This window comes from Oryzias melastigma, linkage group LG12 (assembly GCF_002922805.2).
Source record: "Oryzias melastigma strain HK-1 linkage group LG12, ASM292280v2, whole genome shotgun sequence".
Classification (NCBI taxonomy): Eukaryota; Metazoa; Chordata; class Actinopteri; order Beloniformes; family Adrianichthyidae; genus Oryzias; species Oryzias melastigma.
In genome coordinates, this window is record NC_050523.1 from 7,099,691 (window position 1) to 7,118,463 (window position 18,773).

The window sequence follows — 18,773 nt, forward strand, 5'->3', positions numbered from 1 at the left end:
CTACAAAGCTCCTGGTGAGTTCAAACGACACCAATATGACCCAATTATTCACAAACCTTAAACGCAGAAGGTGAAGGACAACCAGACGGCCTCACTGTCCACTTTAAAGACACATTTTTGCTTAACGAGAAGGACGTTTAAAAGCTGGGACGACGTGGTTTGTCAAATCAATAAATGAACTTATCGCTGGAAATTTAAGAAGGGTAATATTTTAGATGATAATAGAAAGTTTGCTGCTTACTGACTATGATTACATGTCCTCCATGTTCCAGATAAAGATCCTTTGGGTTTAGGATTCAGAGTTAACTGTGTACACGAGTCGTAACAACCTCACCGTTAACATTTCAGCTTGAGTATGCACTGTCAGGAACACAGGAGATGACTTCAAGTAACACGTGTTTTCGCCTCATAAATACATTATTTAGAGTAAAAAAAAAACAAACATTTAAACACATTTGTCCTGGTTAGGAAAATGACAAACAGTAAAGTTATTTTTAGAACTGCATGTCGCAAAATAATTTCCAAAATCAATTGATAAGCCAGGATTGATTCAATTCTGATTTTTTCAGATTCTTTCAATCCTCTCAATTCAATTTTGAGTTTAAAAGGTTTACAAATTTGTTTAGAAACACATTAATAATCTATATATGTTTTGAATATATTCATATTAATCTGATAGAGTTCATACTGTTCATTTATTTGTGAACTTTTATGAGATTAACAGCATACAGTGGATTTTCACACAACAATCGTTGTGCCTCTTATGGAAGATGTTTCAGTTTGGCCACTAGGTGGAGCTCATGCAATAGCATAACACGTTATTCTAAAAGAAGAAGTAAGCAAAAAACTGTGTTTACAAGTGGTTACTTTAAAAATAATGTCCTTAAAAGAGTTTGGAAAATTCATGCCTGTGAGTTTATAAAGATGTTCATTTGCTCAGCAATGTATGTTGAGGTCGACCAAGCGTTAGCATTAGCCGTTCTATGGGAAATCCTATTATATGTTAGCATCAAGCTAGCTGACTTTAGCATTATGGGTTAGATCAATCTCTACTTTTATGGATCGATTATTGATCTATTAAGTTCAGATTGATTCATTGATTTTATCAACCCAGCTCTAATTATATGACCTATTTAATCAATTTGAACTTTACTGAAACTGGAACAACAGCTAAATCTAAAACGATGCGTTTCATCATCATCAAATTCTAAAAATGATTTAAAAAACACAGTTTTAGCTATTAAGTCACATTTATGTGAATAAACACAAACCAACTCATGTAATAAGTCAATCAAAAACAATAATTTAATTAACAGCAGATACATTAAAAGTTCTGTCTAGCTCTCACCATCATCCATTAAAACAGATGTTAGCATCTTGTTCAGGACATGGAGTGACATGCTACGTGGGACTGGCTACAGATGAAGCGAGTTTGGAAAATCGTGGTTTTACAGAGGATTTTCCAAAGAAGTGTTTTAAGTTCAGTTTTGTGAAATACGTCAATTTTGATACGCCTCAAAAACCACCTCCTCCAAGCGTAAGAGCTATTTTTTCCCATAAATACACGTTTTTTTTTTTTGCTTTTTTATTGACGAGTTTCCATTATTGCAAATCCCATCCGTGCAATTTTAAAGTCGAGAATTTTGAGTTTCAATGTCCAGTAAATGGTAAAGTTATTATGAAAAACAGGTTAAATCAACATCATTATTAACGTAATTTATTAAAAAAGCAATGATATGTGATCATTTATTTCAGTCTGATACAAAAAAGGTTAAAGTTAGTCCAAAAAGGATCAAACTTTCATGCCTTTTTTTCTTTTTTTAAAAGAAAATACTCAAAAATTCTCTGGTAGTTCTTTTTTTGTTTGCAATGTATAAAGTTGTATATAAAAAGTTAGTTAATAATGCTAGGAAAAATCCTTAAAAATGTTTTTTTTTACCCCCAAATTATTATTTTTGTATTTTTGTGAGACATAAACTTAGGTTTTCATTCTAGGTTCCAACTTTTGCAGTAATTTCAAATCTCTTAACCTGCTTTTTTATTAAAAGTCCTAATTTTTGTGTAGCCTCAACTTTTTTGCAATAAAATTTGGAGGAGCATGAGCTTTTCATGTCAAAAATCAAATGGGTTGAAACACCACAGGAAGTCCTAGATCAACTGAAACAGGAAGCTGCAGGAACCAGTTAAAAATTGGGAGATAATAAAGTGACTGAGACTATGATAAAACAAGCAGCAGGTGAGCTAATAAAACTCAGTTAAAGTAAGTGTGAACGGTTAACAGGGAGCTGACTGAAGAGGAAAGAAAATTCAAAAAGGTTGATCTTAATATTGAAACCAAGTATCAACTGTAAAACATCAAAGCCAAAAACAGAAGTATTGAACCGAGAAAAAGCAGATGCAGAAACTGGAATGTGTTTAATGAAATAGAAACTAAAAACATAAATGACTAAAAAGGAAAACATTAAGAATTATAAACAGAGAACTGTTTACCCGAGAAGAAAAAAAACACAAATTGAGTAATAATTTGCTGGAATGAAACCTTGTGAGGGGTGTCGAGTTTCAAAATTAGGTCAGTGTACAGATGCAATCTGAGGTCTATCGGTGTTATTTGCGCGTCGGGCGTAACGCGTCAGACCGTCAGCAGTGCGATTTGAGCGGCGAGGCATGATTTTGGCGGCAGACTGAATGATCTGGTGAACCCAGACATGGCGACATGGTTGCCGGCGCCTCTGTAGAGCTCTCCTAAACATATAAACCCAAGCTACTCTCTCAACATCATCCATGTTTTCCATGATGTGGCAACAAATGAAGTGGCAGTAGCTCCTCCCACACATATTGCGTCGAGCTGTAAATTTGACGTGGGTCAAAAGAGAGGCAGCAGAATTTAATGCTTAAATTGCAGCTTCAGGATCCCTGTACAAAAATGTATTTCTTTTAAACCTCTTTGGAGCCTGAAGCACATGAAAGTCATGTGTTCTCGCATTTCAAAAGATCACCAACGCCATTGTGGTTTAAGACCACTTCCTAAGCAGGAAAACTTTTTACCACACCCACTTTACGTTCAACCAATCACACAAAAGTTCTCTTTTCAGCTCAAAGTGCTCCCTCCAAACACAAATGTACAAATGTAACTTGACAGCTGTCATTGGCTGCTCTTCTCTCTGGGGACGCCACATCATTGAAAAACACATGACCTTCTCCTCCCTGAACGTAGTTTTCTCTGACAGAGTTCTTTTAAAATAAAAGCTTGCTTGACTTTTCAGTAATTAAATAATATTAAAAAGCACAACATCTTTCTGAGAATTTTGAAAGTGACATTAAAAATTTTGACATTTATATTTTGGCAGACATGGGACAGCTATAGCTGTTTGCCTTCTTTGGGGTAACCTAATATGTTGCACATTGTGTGGTGTGTCAAGAAAAAGTGGCTTCAGATTTTGTCTATGATAGCAAATCCAATAGGTGTAATTTAAACCAGCTTTCAAGCTGCATACATAACATTACAGTCTGAGTATATAAAAAATGAAGATATAACTTTTTTATTACCTCAGTAATTATGTTTTTATTGTTGTGTATGTATTCGGCCAGTTTACATTGAAAAGCATTTTTTTTAATTACACCTTTGAAGTCATAAATTTACAAAAAAAAGTTGTAACTGTTAAATCACGAGAATAAAATAATACATTTATGACTTTAAAAGTTGTAATTCTACAACATGTAATTCTACGAAATATTTTGTTTAAAACTAAATATTTAGATCCATGTTAAATATTTAGCTTTTAACTAAATATCTAGTATGAGACCTAAATATTTAGCTCAAGACTAAATATTTATTTACAAAACTTAAATATTTTTTTTGGAAAATAAATATTTAGATTTGATCTAAATATTTAGTAAAACAATATGAATTTGATGTAATAAAATTAAATATTTTGTTTGTAAGTTAAATATATAATTTTAAATTAAATATTTGGCTTTAAATTATTTTAAAACTAACTAAATATTTAGCAAGTTAATGTAACATTAATAGGTACATTAATTTAAAGGGTGAAAATGTGTAGTTGAAAAATAAGACCGCTCTTTTCTCCTAAAACATGCTAAATATCTCAAAATATTGATGTTAACATTTGATTTTGCAGATTTACAAATGCCACCCCATAATTTCAACAAAACGATGAGCTTTTTTGGCTTAAAAAGTGTCATTATCGTACTTAAAAGACAATTGGGAACACTTTTATAATCTCTCAAAACATGATCTAAGGAGGTCTTTAAGATCTGCCAGCGTTGCAGTGTTTCAGGAACATAAATCACATTAGTTTTTGAGCTCCCATAACATCCATTGCTTGTTTCTCATTGAGATAATTCATGGTATTTTGGCAGCGGGTCGTGTGATGGCTTCTCTGATAGCACTTCTTCCAATCCCTTATCAGAGCCATTAAGATAAGGGAATAAGCTGGCCCTGCGACAGGACTGAGAGTTCATTTCTGTCAGCTGCCCCAGCAGTAAAGGTCTGACGGAATTGGATGTCTTGGCTTGGCTGGAAAGGCAACAAAGGGAAAATTGGCTGGGTCTCTTGGTTTTCACTAAGTCGCTTTTTAGGCATGGAGACACAGCCGCTTTGTGCAGTCCTTGGCCAGAAGCAAAAACAAGGGCAATCCTATTAACTCTGTATTCCTTGGGTTTAACGGCTGGAACAGCCATTTACAGAGGAAATAACACCTGCACTAGTTAGTCATTGATGTGCGACTATATTAAACCGTGTGGATATAAATGTATATTTCCACACATACATAGCGTCTTGTTTACAGTAACTGTTGTGTGTCTGAAGGCCACCACGCTGATAAGTGGTCCAGCTGGTGGAGACAGGCTTTGTGACAGGCTGCTTATCTGCTTTGTGCAGGACTTGTGCATGTTGATTGCAAATACACACATCCTCTGCAGTGCCACCACTATTAATGACCTCATCCCCCCCTCACGCACCTTTTCATGGAGTTGCATGTTTAGCCACCCTTAAGATTACAGCAGAGCTTTAAAGGCAGCTCTTTGTCTCCTCTTCTTCTCTCATCTCGCCACCGCTTCCCTCCTCGCCTCTTCCTTTTAATTTGTGCTCAAATCCCTCCGCTGTGTTCCTCACCAAAGTGAAAGATAATTTTGAGTGACAACGGCGTGTCAGGCATCATACAAAATGCAGCTCCTGTGATGGCTGTGAGCGTGTGCGTCACGGCACTTTGCCTTGAGCTTCAGCTGTCAAGTAAGACTTCGATCGTCTGTAATTTTATTGAATTGTTAGCATTAGTATTTATAATACCACCTCTAAAAATATCAGCCATAAGGAGGCCGAGGTCTAAAATATGTTCTTGAGGTTAGAATGTTGGCCAGGGAGAGGTTTCTTTTTTTTTCTTGTTCTTATTTTTGTATGAAAGAAAATGGAATAGAGAATTGCGTTCTCGAATTCCCCATGACCGGCGGGCCAACAAAGCATTTACACAAGCGGGGATGTCAGAATTGCTCCTTATTTTTCACCACATGAAGATGTTTCATCTTTGTAAACATCTTCAAATTGCCTTCCCCTCCTATTTTCCCTTCAGTTCAAATATGTCAAGTTATAAACGAAAAAAAAAAGGTCGACATTTGCGAATCTGTATGTGAAGTTGCGAGCGCTCCTTTTTTTAAACTCCCGCATTTCCACACCTTATCCCCCGAATCAGCTTGGCAGTTGATGGGGGTATGGTTCCCACGGCGATTCGAGACTTTTGCTCAGCAACTAGAAAATGTCATCAGCATACATAAAATATCACTGTAAACATTTGCTTTAACCTGACTTTAAAAAGTGGACACCACTTGAATCAGTTTCACGCTGAAGGGGACATCTTACACACCTTTACGCCAATCTGTTGATACCATCTTTTTTTTTTATCATTCCAACCTGCCAAGCTTTAACCATCAAAGAAAATCTCGAATAAAACAAGAGCAAACAGAGAAGGCAAAAAGAGACAGAATTCTAAATGAAATATCCCTCTAGTAAAAAGGAGAAAAAAGCAGCATATGCTCGCTCCTGTGTTCAGCTCAGGAGAGAAAGAAGTCATTTGAGCGCCGCCCTAGGCTACCTGTCATTTATACTCAAACTGCTGTTGGAGCCATGGGCCTCACACAACCTGAGTGCTTCTTGAAACCAACTTACATGTTACTCATTCTGGTGGCATTGCCCTGCAGAAATATGCAAAGCAAATAATAGCTGTCAAAGAGGAAAATGAGAAAAAGAGCGGAGGGATACAGTAAAAAAATAACGTGTGGAAAGAAACATCTATATTTAGTAAGCTGAATGGGATATAAATATACAAAATAAAAAAACATCACATCTACAGTTGCAAAGACTAAACAGTCCATCAAAACACAGCTGGATCTGAAGGATTTGTGGTTTTTGACAGTAATGCAAACAATTTACTTGGACTGATAGTCAAACCTTAGATCCAGGAACGTTGGGCCACCTCTATACCCTACTTAGGGTGCTGGAGGATTACCGGGAGTTCATTCATCCAGTCTATGTGCTTAGTTTATTTAGAGAAGGCATTCAACCACATCCCCGTAGTGTCCTATGAAGGGTTCCCTGTAAATGTAGAGTCCAGGGAGCCTTACTGAAGGTTGTCTGGTCTCTGTTTGACCAGAGCAGGCTCTTGGTTTGTATTAAATTGGACCAGTTTCCGGTGCATGTCGGACTCTGTTGATTTTTATGAACAGAATTTCTAGGTGCAGCCAGGGCCCGGAGGGTTCTAGTTTAGGGACAACAGGATTTCCTTTCTGCTCTTTGCAGATGATCTTGTCCTGTTGGATCCATCGAGTCAGGACCTCCAGCATGTATTGGTGCAATTTGCGGCTGAGTGCGAGGGTCAGCACTGCAAAGTCTGAGGCCATGGTTCTTGACCGGAGAAAGGCTACATGCCCTTTATCGGTGGGTTGAGTGCTCCTCCTCCAGGTGGAGGAGGTTAAGTAAGGAGTTTTGTTCACAAGTGAGGGAAGATCGTAGCATGAGATTGACAAGAAGATTGGTGAAAAGAGATCTGAGTTGGAAAGCAAAGCTCTCAATTTCCTGGTCGATGTTTGTTCTAATACTCACCTATGGTCATGAACTCTGGGTCACGACTGAAAGAACGAGGTCCTGAATACAAGCGGTCAAAATGAGTTTCCTCTGTAGGGTGGCTGGACACTCCTTTAGATATAGAGTGAGGAGCTCAGTCACCCAGAGAGCGTAAAGTAGAGCTGCTGTTCCATGACTTCGAGAGGAGCCACTTCAGGTGGCTCGGGCATCTGGTCTGGATGCCTCCCTGGGACAATAAGGTGTTCTGGACATGTCCCACTGAGCGCTTCACCTGGGAAAGATCCTGGTCATCCTGGAGAGTCCATGTCTCTCAATTAGCCCGGGAGCATCTCGGTTTCCACCTAGAGGAGCTGGAGGAAGTGGTTGGGGAGATGGAAGTCTGGGGATCTTTGCTTAGACTGTAGAAGAGGATGGATGAATGGATTGATGGCAAATGATACACAACTGTCATTAAAATTCATATCTGTATTTGCAATTGCTTACATACTTTGATCTTAAATATCAGGAGATTGATAAAAATATTCAAATAAAAATCCTTTTCTTTTCTTAATTTTTTCAAAATTAGACACAGGCTTAAATGAAAAACTGTAATAATTAAATATTAATCAATTATCAAAACGATGCACAAAAGAGCCGTAACAATAAAGATGAAATTGGCTTAATAGAATGTAAAATGACCTAAACGTGTGACAAAATGAGATATGAATGCAGTTCCCCGTGACAATTTTAAAAAATGGCCAAAAATAAAAAGGACAAAAGAAGGAAAAGTGATATAGCACCAAAGGTATTTAGTACATGAGCTTAAATCATGAAACTGTGTGTGAAAAACTAAGTGTGATTGTACAAATACAGCATAAAATAGAATAAAGTGGGTGGTGATTCTGTGTTTAGTCTCTGTTTTAGCAGAGGTTAATGTCAGTAGCTTGGATTTGTGGACCCATTGTTCTTTAATCCGTCCTAACCATTCATGTCATGCACTTTGGACTCTTTTTGTTTAAAATGTCCATAATACCTCAAAATTCCTCCAAAACGGAACAATTTTTGTGAAAGGAACTTCATGTTTATTGGCTAAAGTGGTTCAATGGGGACTGCAGATCATGTCTGATCTCACTCTTGGCTGACTGTTCCATACTTAATACCCCATTTCCCTCCAAAAAAATCCAAAGGTTCCTTTCCACAATAGGTGAACTCACACATTCACCTGCCTGTCCATATGATGCACTTTCCTCACTCAGTGCTGCTAGATCTAAATGAATTCCTGCTTGTGATGTGGCTGCAGGTCACTTTATATCACATTGCAGCTCAGACTCACAGTCCTCACACTTCAAAGTGAAACGTTCCTTTACCTCGCTCTGGCCTGGAGAACGTCTGTGCGCCGGGTGTCACTGGGCGTTTGTTTGCGAGCGGGGACATTGATTTAATCGAAAGTGAGTTGATTTAATTTGGCTGGAGAGAAGTCTAAACCATCTGATTGAGTGGAAGCTCCTTCCCCATTCAACAGAAGTTATGTGAGCATCTATCACTTGTGATGGCGGCTTTACGTGCCTCTGGCAGATTGCCTGCAGCTGGAGGACTTCAGACTAATCTGGCACACATAAAATCAAATTGAAAATCCAGCACTACAGACTAAAGATGGTTCCTTAAAATATTTGCATAAATTATTTAAAATAGGCCAGAGCTGCAATTTATAGGGCCGAGTAATTACAATAATTAATGATTTACCATTGATTTTTCATCAATTACTAGAGACATTATGAAATTATTTTTTAGGCGGAAAATGTTCTTGAAATGATGTGAAATATGTAAAAAACGAATAAATTTCTTTATAAATAAAAAAAATTAGACAAATAAAACATTAGAGAGGGAACATAATGTTTTAATTCATAAAAAAATGAAAGAAAAATCAAAATCACAGCTAGTATCAGTTATTTAAATGCAAAGCCGGAACATGATCTGTTGATTTTTAAAAGCAACACATTTACAGTCCGGTACTTGCCAAAATGCAGTATTTTTTCTTTCTTTTAAAACTATTCAGCAAATTGTGTCCTGCGTCCTCATTGGCTAATGACCTTGTCAAGAATGTACAGCATGTGTTCATTTTGCCACATTTCTTAAGCAGATCTTTGTTTTCATTTTATGATGCTTGACTTTTTTTTTCTATGAACGTTTGAACTTTAAGAAAAGTGTGAAAATGTTAATGTATGTCTAATAAAAGTCTATAGTGTGTAGTGATAGGTTTTACAGCCTTAAAACAACTATTCCCAGAATTCATCTATCGTGGGTTATTTTTACAACATAAATTCTGCAATAAACGAGGAACAGAAGTGCTAGTTTATCAATTTTTTTGCAAGTATTAAAATATCCTTAATAGATGCTTTTTAGTGTTAGTGGACACTATAGGAAGCTAAAATCTTAATCACTTACTATACTTAAGCCTTACAAGGATAGTCCAACTGACATAGTTTCAATGGGCAGGTAAAGCAGAATAATGTCTAAGGTTCAATTGTTTTGGTTTCACACTGCACTCTCAAGAGTGGACCAAACAGTCCCATGTAATAGACAGTTACGCAATCCCAGTTATCAGATACCCCGTAGAAACGAAAGGATGGCCAAAAGAAGAGATACAGACCGGGGATGTCAAGACACCAAAATATTTCATCATAGATGGAGGGTTCTATCCCAAACCCAGCACCCTGAGAATGTACGATAGCATCAGGGAAGAACGCTGAGGACTAGTGAAGCCAAGTGGAAGCCACTATCCAGGATGAAACATCTAAGATCCACAAATACATCAATCGCAAGGCCCCAATTGATAGTGAATGACTCAGGCAATGGTGTTCGTGGACAAATCCTCATGGGAGGGCAAGAATGGGATGTACCACCGGACTATAACTGAAGAGGTTGATATCAAAAAGTCCTACTGATGGCTAGAAAGGGCTGGCCTACAGGACAACATAGAGAGAGACTCATCCTGGTAGTACAAGAAAAATCACTGAGCACCAGAGCGATAGAGGCTCAGGTCTACCACACCAGACAAGACCCAAGGTGTAGGCTGTCCAAAGAGGCACCGGAAACAATCCAGTAAACAACTGCAGGGTCTGACAGGGAAAGTATACATGGAGCTCCTCAACCAAGAAGCTGGGATAGAGTACAGAAACATGTGTACAGAATATGGACTGGAAAGTAAATGATAAAGCAAAGAACCTGTTTGACTTCCAGATACAGATGGACAGGATGGTGATGGAGAACCAACCAGACATTGTAGTGGTGGACAAAGAACAGAGGATGTGGTGGATGTGGCAGTATCAAGCGATGTCAACATCAAGAAGAAGGAATATGAGGAACTGGAGAAATACCAGGGACTCGGAGAGGAACTGGAGAAAGCTTGGATGGTGGAAGTGACAGTGGTGCCCCTGGAGACTGGAGCACTCAGGGAAGTAGCCTACAAACTGGAGGAGTGGCTACAGCAGATCCCTGAAAAGACCTCAGACGTCTCAGTCCAGAAAAAGGTTATGCAAGGAACAGATAATATACTGCACAAGACCCTCAAGCTCCCAGGCCTAAAGGACCTGAGAAACCGTGGAGAGTGAGGAGAGCATTTTTTATGCTAATCTCAGAAGTATTACAACTCGAATATAAAATGCATTTCACAATGCTCATCGAACAACTCAACACACCACCGTGTACCGAGTGTAGGTTGCCCTTTAGACTTCCATGCAAGTTTCATGTCGTAACACCAATTATAGTCATATTATAGAGCTTACACTACCACACTTCAAAGAGATGTTTAACATCAGAAGCTCTAAAAAAGTGATCAAATTTTAAATAAGAGTTTAAGCATCTATTTACATCAACTGTAAGGGTCAAAACAAACCACCTAATACTTCACAACCTTGTTTTATCTAATAGTTGTGACACAAAGTAACCCTTTCTCATTTGTTATGCAAGTTAGAATTATGAATACAAATCCTTGATGATGCACATACAGTATTAAACATGACTAATCCTTTCATTGTATATTACAATGATTCATTACTTTGGAGAATGCAGTGCAAGTGGGGCCATTTTTAATGAACTGTTAGTGTTGTGGAAATTTATGCTTTGTTGCGTCAGCAGCACAAAAAGAACCTCACAATGCAAATGAAAACCCAATTGAAATATTGGCCAGTTTGCAACATTTGACACACTAGTGCATACAACTGTAAGGGAACACTAAGGAGGGGATATTGGTACAATCACACTATTGTATTACTAGGCTCATTACCCAAGATTATGCGAGGTGTGCGGAGCATTTTTCATATTATTAATAATTTCCAAAGTAATATTCCCTGACTTTTATTTTCTGTGAACATGAGTTTCTTACATTAGTCATTATTCCGGTGCGTCACTACCCAGATGGAGGTAATTACTTTTTAGCATCTCTCCAAAAACAGCAGCTTTACATATTTTACATATTGCATCCATAATCAGTGATTCACCAGCGATAAATCATCTCCAAAAAGAAATGCACAGACTTAGTTTTTTGAATATTCTGTACAAGAACTCTGAGCACCATAAACATTAAAAACTAAAGATCCCAGCAAAGTTTAAAACTAGGACTAAAAGAGAGCACTTTGGTTCAAATCCTGGATGGGTTCTTTCTTTGTGGAATCCAAATATCTATAGGTCAATAGGTCACACATTCCTTCAGTGTTAGCCACAGCAAATCAGCTTTCACTGGTTCGCACAGGCGTGGCCTTCCTGGCATAAAACTGTATTTTATCCGGGCTGGGGACCAGCAAAAGGGAGACCAAGACTTGACTTACTTCATAGTAAGGGAGCAGCGCATAGGGTCTTTCCCAGGGGTGTCCAACTCCAGGCCTCGAGGGCCGGTGTCCTACCCATCTTCCCACCAACCTGCCATTGAAGCTCCTAAGTGGTTAAACACACCTGATCCAGGTAATTAGCAGGAATCCATGGGTCATAGGTTAATTGATGGCTCTGAATTGGCACTTAGGTGTGAATATGAGTGTACGCGGTTGTTTGTGAGTCCAATCGCAGGGCTATAAAGAGACAAACTTTCCAAAGGTGTTCCTAAGATATTGTCTGGCAGTGGCTGGGATAGGCTCCAGCAACCCTGTGACTCTAAAAGGGATAAAGTGGGTTTAGAAAATGGATGTGACAGAGCAAATAAAAAATTCTAAAAGATAAAAACCTCAGTTGAAAAAAAGGGCTGGTATAGAATAAATAAATAAAGATCTGCTTATGTTTGAGGATTTACGTAACACATGCTGCATAGGAGACATAAATGAATGAATGAAATGGTTTATTTCAAGGAGACATGGGACGGAGATTTGTTGACAAGGCCAACAACCAATCAGGACACCCGACAAAGATCCCTAGTAAAAAAAAAATAAAAAATCATGCAAAATTGCTCTGAGAAAATTTAATGAAACATTGAGACCAGGAAGAGTCAAACAGGTTTTGTGATAAATAATCAGGAAAAACGTGCATACCGTCACAATCCATCATCATTGCATTCACAATTTTCACTTCTGTTGTATACTTTTAGCACACATGGATAAGTTGGTCTGCGGTTTCAAATTTTCCCTTAAAACAATTTTTTTTTCCCAGAAGGCACAAAGTTTGAACATCTTCCCTCCATACTATAGATCTTGGGTTATTTCAGATCTCCTAGATTTAAATGTTGACTTTTCAAACTGGAAAAGGTCTATTGATTATTCACATAACTGATGTGCTTTTCATTAAATTACTGCCCGTTTCTCTCATTTCCTGCCTATTCCTATAAAATGCTTAAAGTTATGACTACTGTAGTAATTAAAATGGGCGTTCTCATCTTTTGCTTTTAGAATTTGACATTGTGAAATTGACATTGTTCCCATGCTGAATAAAAATCTACATCAAAGATGCACACATTTTAAAAGATGAATTTGCAAAATAATAATAATAATATAATAGATCAAATGCTTCTTTGTAATTATCGGTGAAAATAAATGAATCGAGCTGAACGCTGTGTTTCAGGGCGTTCAGGAGTCATTCCACATGCAGGTGAGAAAAACAATGAAGCTGTTGATGAGAGTGGGCTGGAAAAGGGCAGCTTACCAGCGATGAAAGCTGATATTTGATTATCAGAAAACAGAATTGCTTTGAATGATAAAGAGACTGCTTACGAAGGAAAACGTAAAAAAAAAAAAAAATCTCAGTTTTGATGCCAGAGCCATCTGGAGCCCCTGAAGATCTCAGGATGGTTTTTCACACACAATTACACAGAAAAACAACATGGCAACCAACCATGCAAACTGTCACGCTTTCTCTCTCATTCAAACACATCTGGCAGGGAATCCTCACATCGTTTCTTTAAAATGCATAAAAAAAAGACAGACTTGTTACACTTTGGGTAAAATACTTGTACCTGGTACAAGTACACACAAACTGTTTAAAAAAAAATCAAAATCTCCTCATAAAAATGTATTTTTTTTTAACCGGTCCCTAAAGTTCTGAAAACTTTTTTTTTCTTTACTTAATTGGTTGTATTTAGTTTCTTAATGGAAAAAAGACAAAGAAGCACCAAAGAATTGTACAGTTCTATATATATATATATATATATATATATATATATATAAAATCTGACTTAACATTGAAACTTGATACCCCCGCCGCGCCAATCCAGTTTCAACGTAGCTTTAGAAGGTAAAGTGCTATATAAATTTATGCCAAATACTATTTTTCTTGTTAAATATTTTAAATTTTAAAGACAATTGGGATTTAACACAACACATCCATGTAATTAACTTAAATAAACTGTTAAGCATGGTGGTGTTGGAGTAAACTTTGCTCTAAATTATGTACAACAAAAGCACAACGATCTCAAAATGGAAGGTGAGAATTTTCCTCTGATCACGAAATCCAGTCTGTTTTTGAAAACATAATTCCATTTTGGTGCAAACGCACAGCTGTGGTACTGGTTAAGGTCGGATAATTAAGGAAACCAAAAACTTGGGGGGAAAAAAAGAAAAATCCTGTTCGACAAATTAAAGCCGATCTGGTCATATCCGTATCCGCAGTGAATCCTGCACAAAATTCGGCATCATTAAGAAAAACTCTTTTGAAGAAAGCTTGTTTCTGGGCTTAAACTGTAGAATTCTGTTTTAGCAGCTGAAAAATGGAAACCATCCGGAGGACTCCTGAAGATATTAGAACTTTCAGGCAATGAAGGAAAATGTATGAAAAACACCGGATTTGATGAAAAGGGCACCTCGCCATCTGTTAGCCACAGGGTCGGTTAGTCATGCATTAGAATTGTGTTGCAAGCATTTACATGAAGAACGTTTTAATATCACAAGAGAGAATGGATGAGATTGAATTTAAGTCATTTCTGAACAAAAACATTATGGGGTGCAAAAATAGTTAAAGATGAAAGGAGGGTGACTAATGATGCACCTGGGGGGTTTCACTGAGATGAAAAAGGAAAATTAAAAATCTTACATTAAAAAAAAAAAAATACTATTTGGCTGGTTACAATTCATTTACAAGCACTCATATTTGCTGAAAGGTGGAGATACCTTTTGCTGGTTGTTTGCCTGAAGCATTTTTCCTCCTTCAATTTCAAAATTCAAAATTATGTAAACACAAAACTCTACATTTCTGGACAATTTTTATACTAAAGTGCCACTACCAAGAAATCTCGTTAGTTTTGACTTTATTAGTTTTTAGAAAATGTTTATGACTGATAACTGAAGTTTATTCATTCTATTATAAATACAGCAATAATCTTTAGTGCATCATTAAGCATTTATATCTGTGTTTCAAAAGCAACGTATAACTTTATAATCTACACACACAGTGCTTTAGTTAATTAAAGTAACTTAACATTTACAAAATAAAACTATTTAAAAACAGAATTAAATATAAACATATTTAATAAATTGTAAAATTTAAATACATTAAATATTCATTAAATTAAAAATTAGGTGCAAATATTAAAAACATCATCAAAATGTGAATTAAAATAAAATGAAAAAAATAAAATTCTAAAGAAGCCATAAATTATAAAATTAGAAACACAATAATAAACGAATAAATATTTTTACAATAAAATATGTGTACAATAAAACGTTTTTAACTAGAAGCAGAAGGTATTAAAAAAACATTCACTTTACAAGTATAAACTAAATTTAAAAAAAAATTGAAGATTCAAACAGGCATAAAAATTATAGACCAATTCCAATGAAAAATTGTGTTTTGAACATGTATTTGAGGGATTTTTTGTATTAAAAAAATACATTTTTTGATCAAAAAATATATATATTTTTTCCTTTTATGAGTATCTGAATGGTAGGTTTGAATAAATGTCAGTTGTAACAATAAAAATATTTATTTTAACTTGTGTTGTCTCTTCCAGATACATTTCTGGGTCCCCAGATCTATAGCTACGGTCAGCCTCTCCACATCACCTTCACGTCCGAGACCCTTGATCTCCTCCCCAACAGCATCACAGTTATTCTTGAGGGCTCTGGAATGACCCTGTCAGCTGATCTTTACCCCAGACCAGTACTCCAATATGACCCCAGCAACCCCCCGATGCAGGATTTCATTCTCAGGTATGAATGGTTCCTGTGTTTTAAGCTGTTGTTCATACTTTACGCTATAAAATACTAAAGCTTTATTGCTGAGATGTTGGTTTCTACTACTGCTAGCGCAGTTATTGTTTGCTACTGCAATATGTGAAATCTCCTGTGTACAACATATTTTTATTTTTAAAACAATATGCATTTGAATATTCATGCATATCAATGGGTAAATGAAAATAATTCTAATATTTAAGCCAAATTTGATGGTTGATTAATGCAAGATTTTGTAGATTTTGAAGACCAAGACCAAGAGCCACAAATCTACATTTTAAACCGATTTGTTCCAATGACACTTAAAAAATGTGAGTACCTGCCTCTGCAAGGGAGCTCACAATTTAGGACCACGCAGGAGAGCTAGAGCTGAAAACGGGGATCAATAACTGGAGGGAAAGATATGCAAATTACACCAAAAATCCTGTTTGATTTAGGATCGGCTCATGCCACCACTCTAAGTTTATAGGGGGTAGAGCTGCAGGCCCATGTTGAACAGATGACCAGGTCACAGTGATGTAAAGAAAGCTAAATGCGATATAGTAACACCATGCAGAGTGTAAGATGGAGTGAGGGGTCGGTCTGTGGCCTGCAGGGAAAATGTGCAGTAGGTGGTCTCTCTGGTTTCATTTCCAGCTGTGGGGCTGGGAATTGGACACAAACGGTTTTAGCTGGTGGGTAAAATTGAACTGATCACGGGTGAAGACACAACGTACAGAATCGTGTAAATATTACAAATCTAGAGAACCTTGAAGAAGGTTGGGATGTTTTTTTTTTTTTTTTTGTTTTTTTTATAGATTTTGGAGGAATATGTTGAAAAGTACACAACAAAAGGGTTATGTCGAGTATTCGAGCACTCAGATATTTGCAATCTGCTCCTGAAAATTTGAGTATGAATTTTTGCGACATCCAATATCGCTGATTTGCGATCTTTATAAATGTAGTAAACCGTAGTAAAATACTATTCTAGAATTATTTATTTATTGCTCTGAAATACAGAGTAATGTTGGAATTTAATTTTATAAACTAAAACAAAGCAGAAAGTGCAGCACTACTGTCACCGCAATTAAGGAAACCTTCAAAATAAAGTGTCTGTGAAGCTTCCTGTTTTCAAAGTAAAACTAGGGTTTTTTTTTTTTTTTAATGGATTTCTGAGGGATATGCTTAAAGCTAAACAACAACAAGGCTATGTTGAGTTTGCGAGTACTCTGATACTCGCAATCTTCTCTCGAAAATTCGAGTACGAATTTTTGCGACATCCAATATCGCTGATTTGCGATCTTTATAACTATAGTAGAATGTAATCAAATATTATTCGGACCAACATATTTATTGCTCTGAAATACAGATTAATGTTGGATTTTAAATTTATGAACTAAAACAAACCCTAAAGTGCAGCGCTACTGTCACCAGAAGTAAACAAACCTTTAAAATAAAGTGTCTGTGAAGCTTCCTGTTTTCAAAGTAAAACTAAAGAGTTACGTTACTGTCAGGACTCATCTCAAAGCCAGAATGGTTAAAAAAAAAAACAAACAAAAAAAAACATGCATCTCTGATATATTTCAGGGGCCAAATGTGGAGGTGAGCCAGACCCCCAAAATTTGCGACTACTGGTTTAAAGTAACCATTTTTTCTATCTAAATCTTTTTGTTTTTATCAGTTTTCTTAATTTGCCTGTTCTAAATAAAAGTATAAATGATGGTGATTTAATACAAATAATTTCAATTTTCATACATCCAATAAAATGGCAACAAACATGGAATTGTGGTTTGATTTATGAGTCAAATTGGATCCACAAACCCATTAAAAGCAAACATCTTTTTAGTGGGACTCTTATTCTGAAAGGATTTGTACTGAAGCAAAATCCGACTAGATTGAAATGTGTACAGTAGAACCTAATAATTAAACCAAATAGCATGATTAATGGATACTGTGTCACTTTGACAGTAAAATAAATAAACACTTATTATGACCTACTGTATTTAGGCTGATTAGATCAAACAACTATAAAAATTTGTAGTTTTTAAAGTTATAGCAAGTTGTCTTTTTTTGCTTTGCATAACATGCAGCAGATGGGTTGAAAACCTAGAAAAGAGTGCAAAACTCTCCTCATTAGAAGGTGTTTGTCAGTGTTGTGTGTATCTGTGTTCAGGCTCAGTTTCGCATGCGAAGTCGTGTACAGCCTAGAAATAGTTTCCTGGGTTTTTTCCCCCCAATGTTTCTCCGCCGTAATGGCAAAGTTAAGATGGAGTTAAATATTTGGTGTGTGTTTAATGAGTGTCTGAGTCGAAACGTCTTTGACCCACTGCAGCACTTTGCTTTTCACAGCTGCAGTTTTCTATATCTGAGCAGTTCTTCCTGCTCGCATGTGGTGGAATGCATTACGCGGCCTCCCGCTCTCAGATGATGACGGGTACTTAGTGCCGCAGCAATCAGAGTGCATTTATCTTTAGAAAGTGTTCAGATGTTTCTTTAGCTTGTTTTTAAAATATTCATCCATACCATTTTGCAATATGGAACAAAAAGTCAACCCGATGTAATTCATGGAAACAATCAGAGGTTTAGATAAACATAGAAGCAATCAAAATCACTGTTTGCTGTGCAGAGCTAATGGTGTTAACTTTACTTGTTGCTGGCAGAACGCCGATTCGCCTTCTTCATGACTTACTGTTATGTGCAACATCCCAGCTCGTTTGGCTGGGTCTAATTAAATCGCTATTTTGAATTTAAAGTAATTTTACATATTTAGTTTTCTTCTACATTCCTGCCGCGTCTTGGTCAGTGTTATTTTAGGATCCATCCTACATGGAAGCATAGATTTCCCTGATAAATTGCAGTGCAAGAAAACTTATAAAGTTGATGTTCATTTTTAGTTGTGCTTTTTTCTCTAACCCACTTGCAAAAATGTACTGTAATTAGTTTTTGTCTAAAAACCAGAAGCTGCATTTTAGTTATAAACATGAGAGGAAAATTTGAAGTTAGTCAGCGTTACTGCGAAGCAAACAAACTATATAGATCACTACAAAAACATTAATTTATTGTTTTTTTTTTTTTTT

The 18,773-nt window shown here is 36.5% G+C and overlaps 1 protein-coding gene across 1 annotated transcript in view; it reads left to right on the forward strand.

The window, feature by feature from the left end:
* lamc3 (laminin, gamma 3) overlaps positions 1–18,773 on the forward strand; it is a 174,230-nt gene that overhangs the window by 87,379 nt on the left and 68,078 nt on the right. Inside the window, exon 10 of the mRNA XM_024299112.2 lies at positions 15,498–15,696. Coding sequence (XP_024154880.1) covers positions 15,498–15,696 — 199 coding nt within the window. The remainder of the gene's footprint in view (positions 1–15,497; positions 15,697–18,773) is intronic.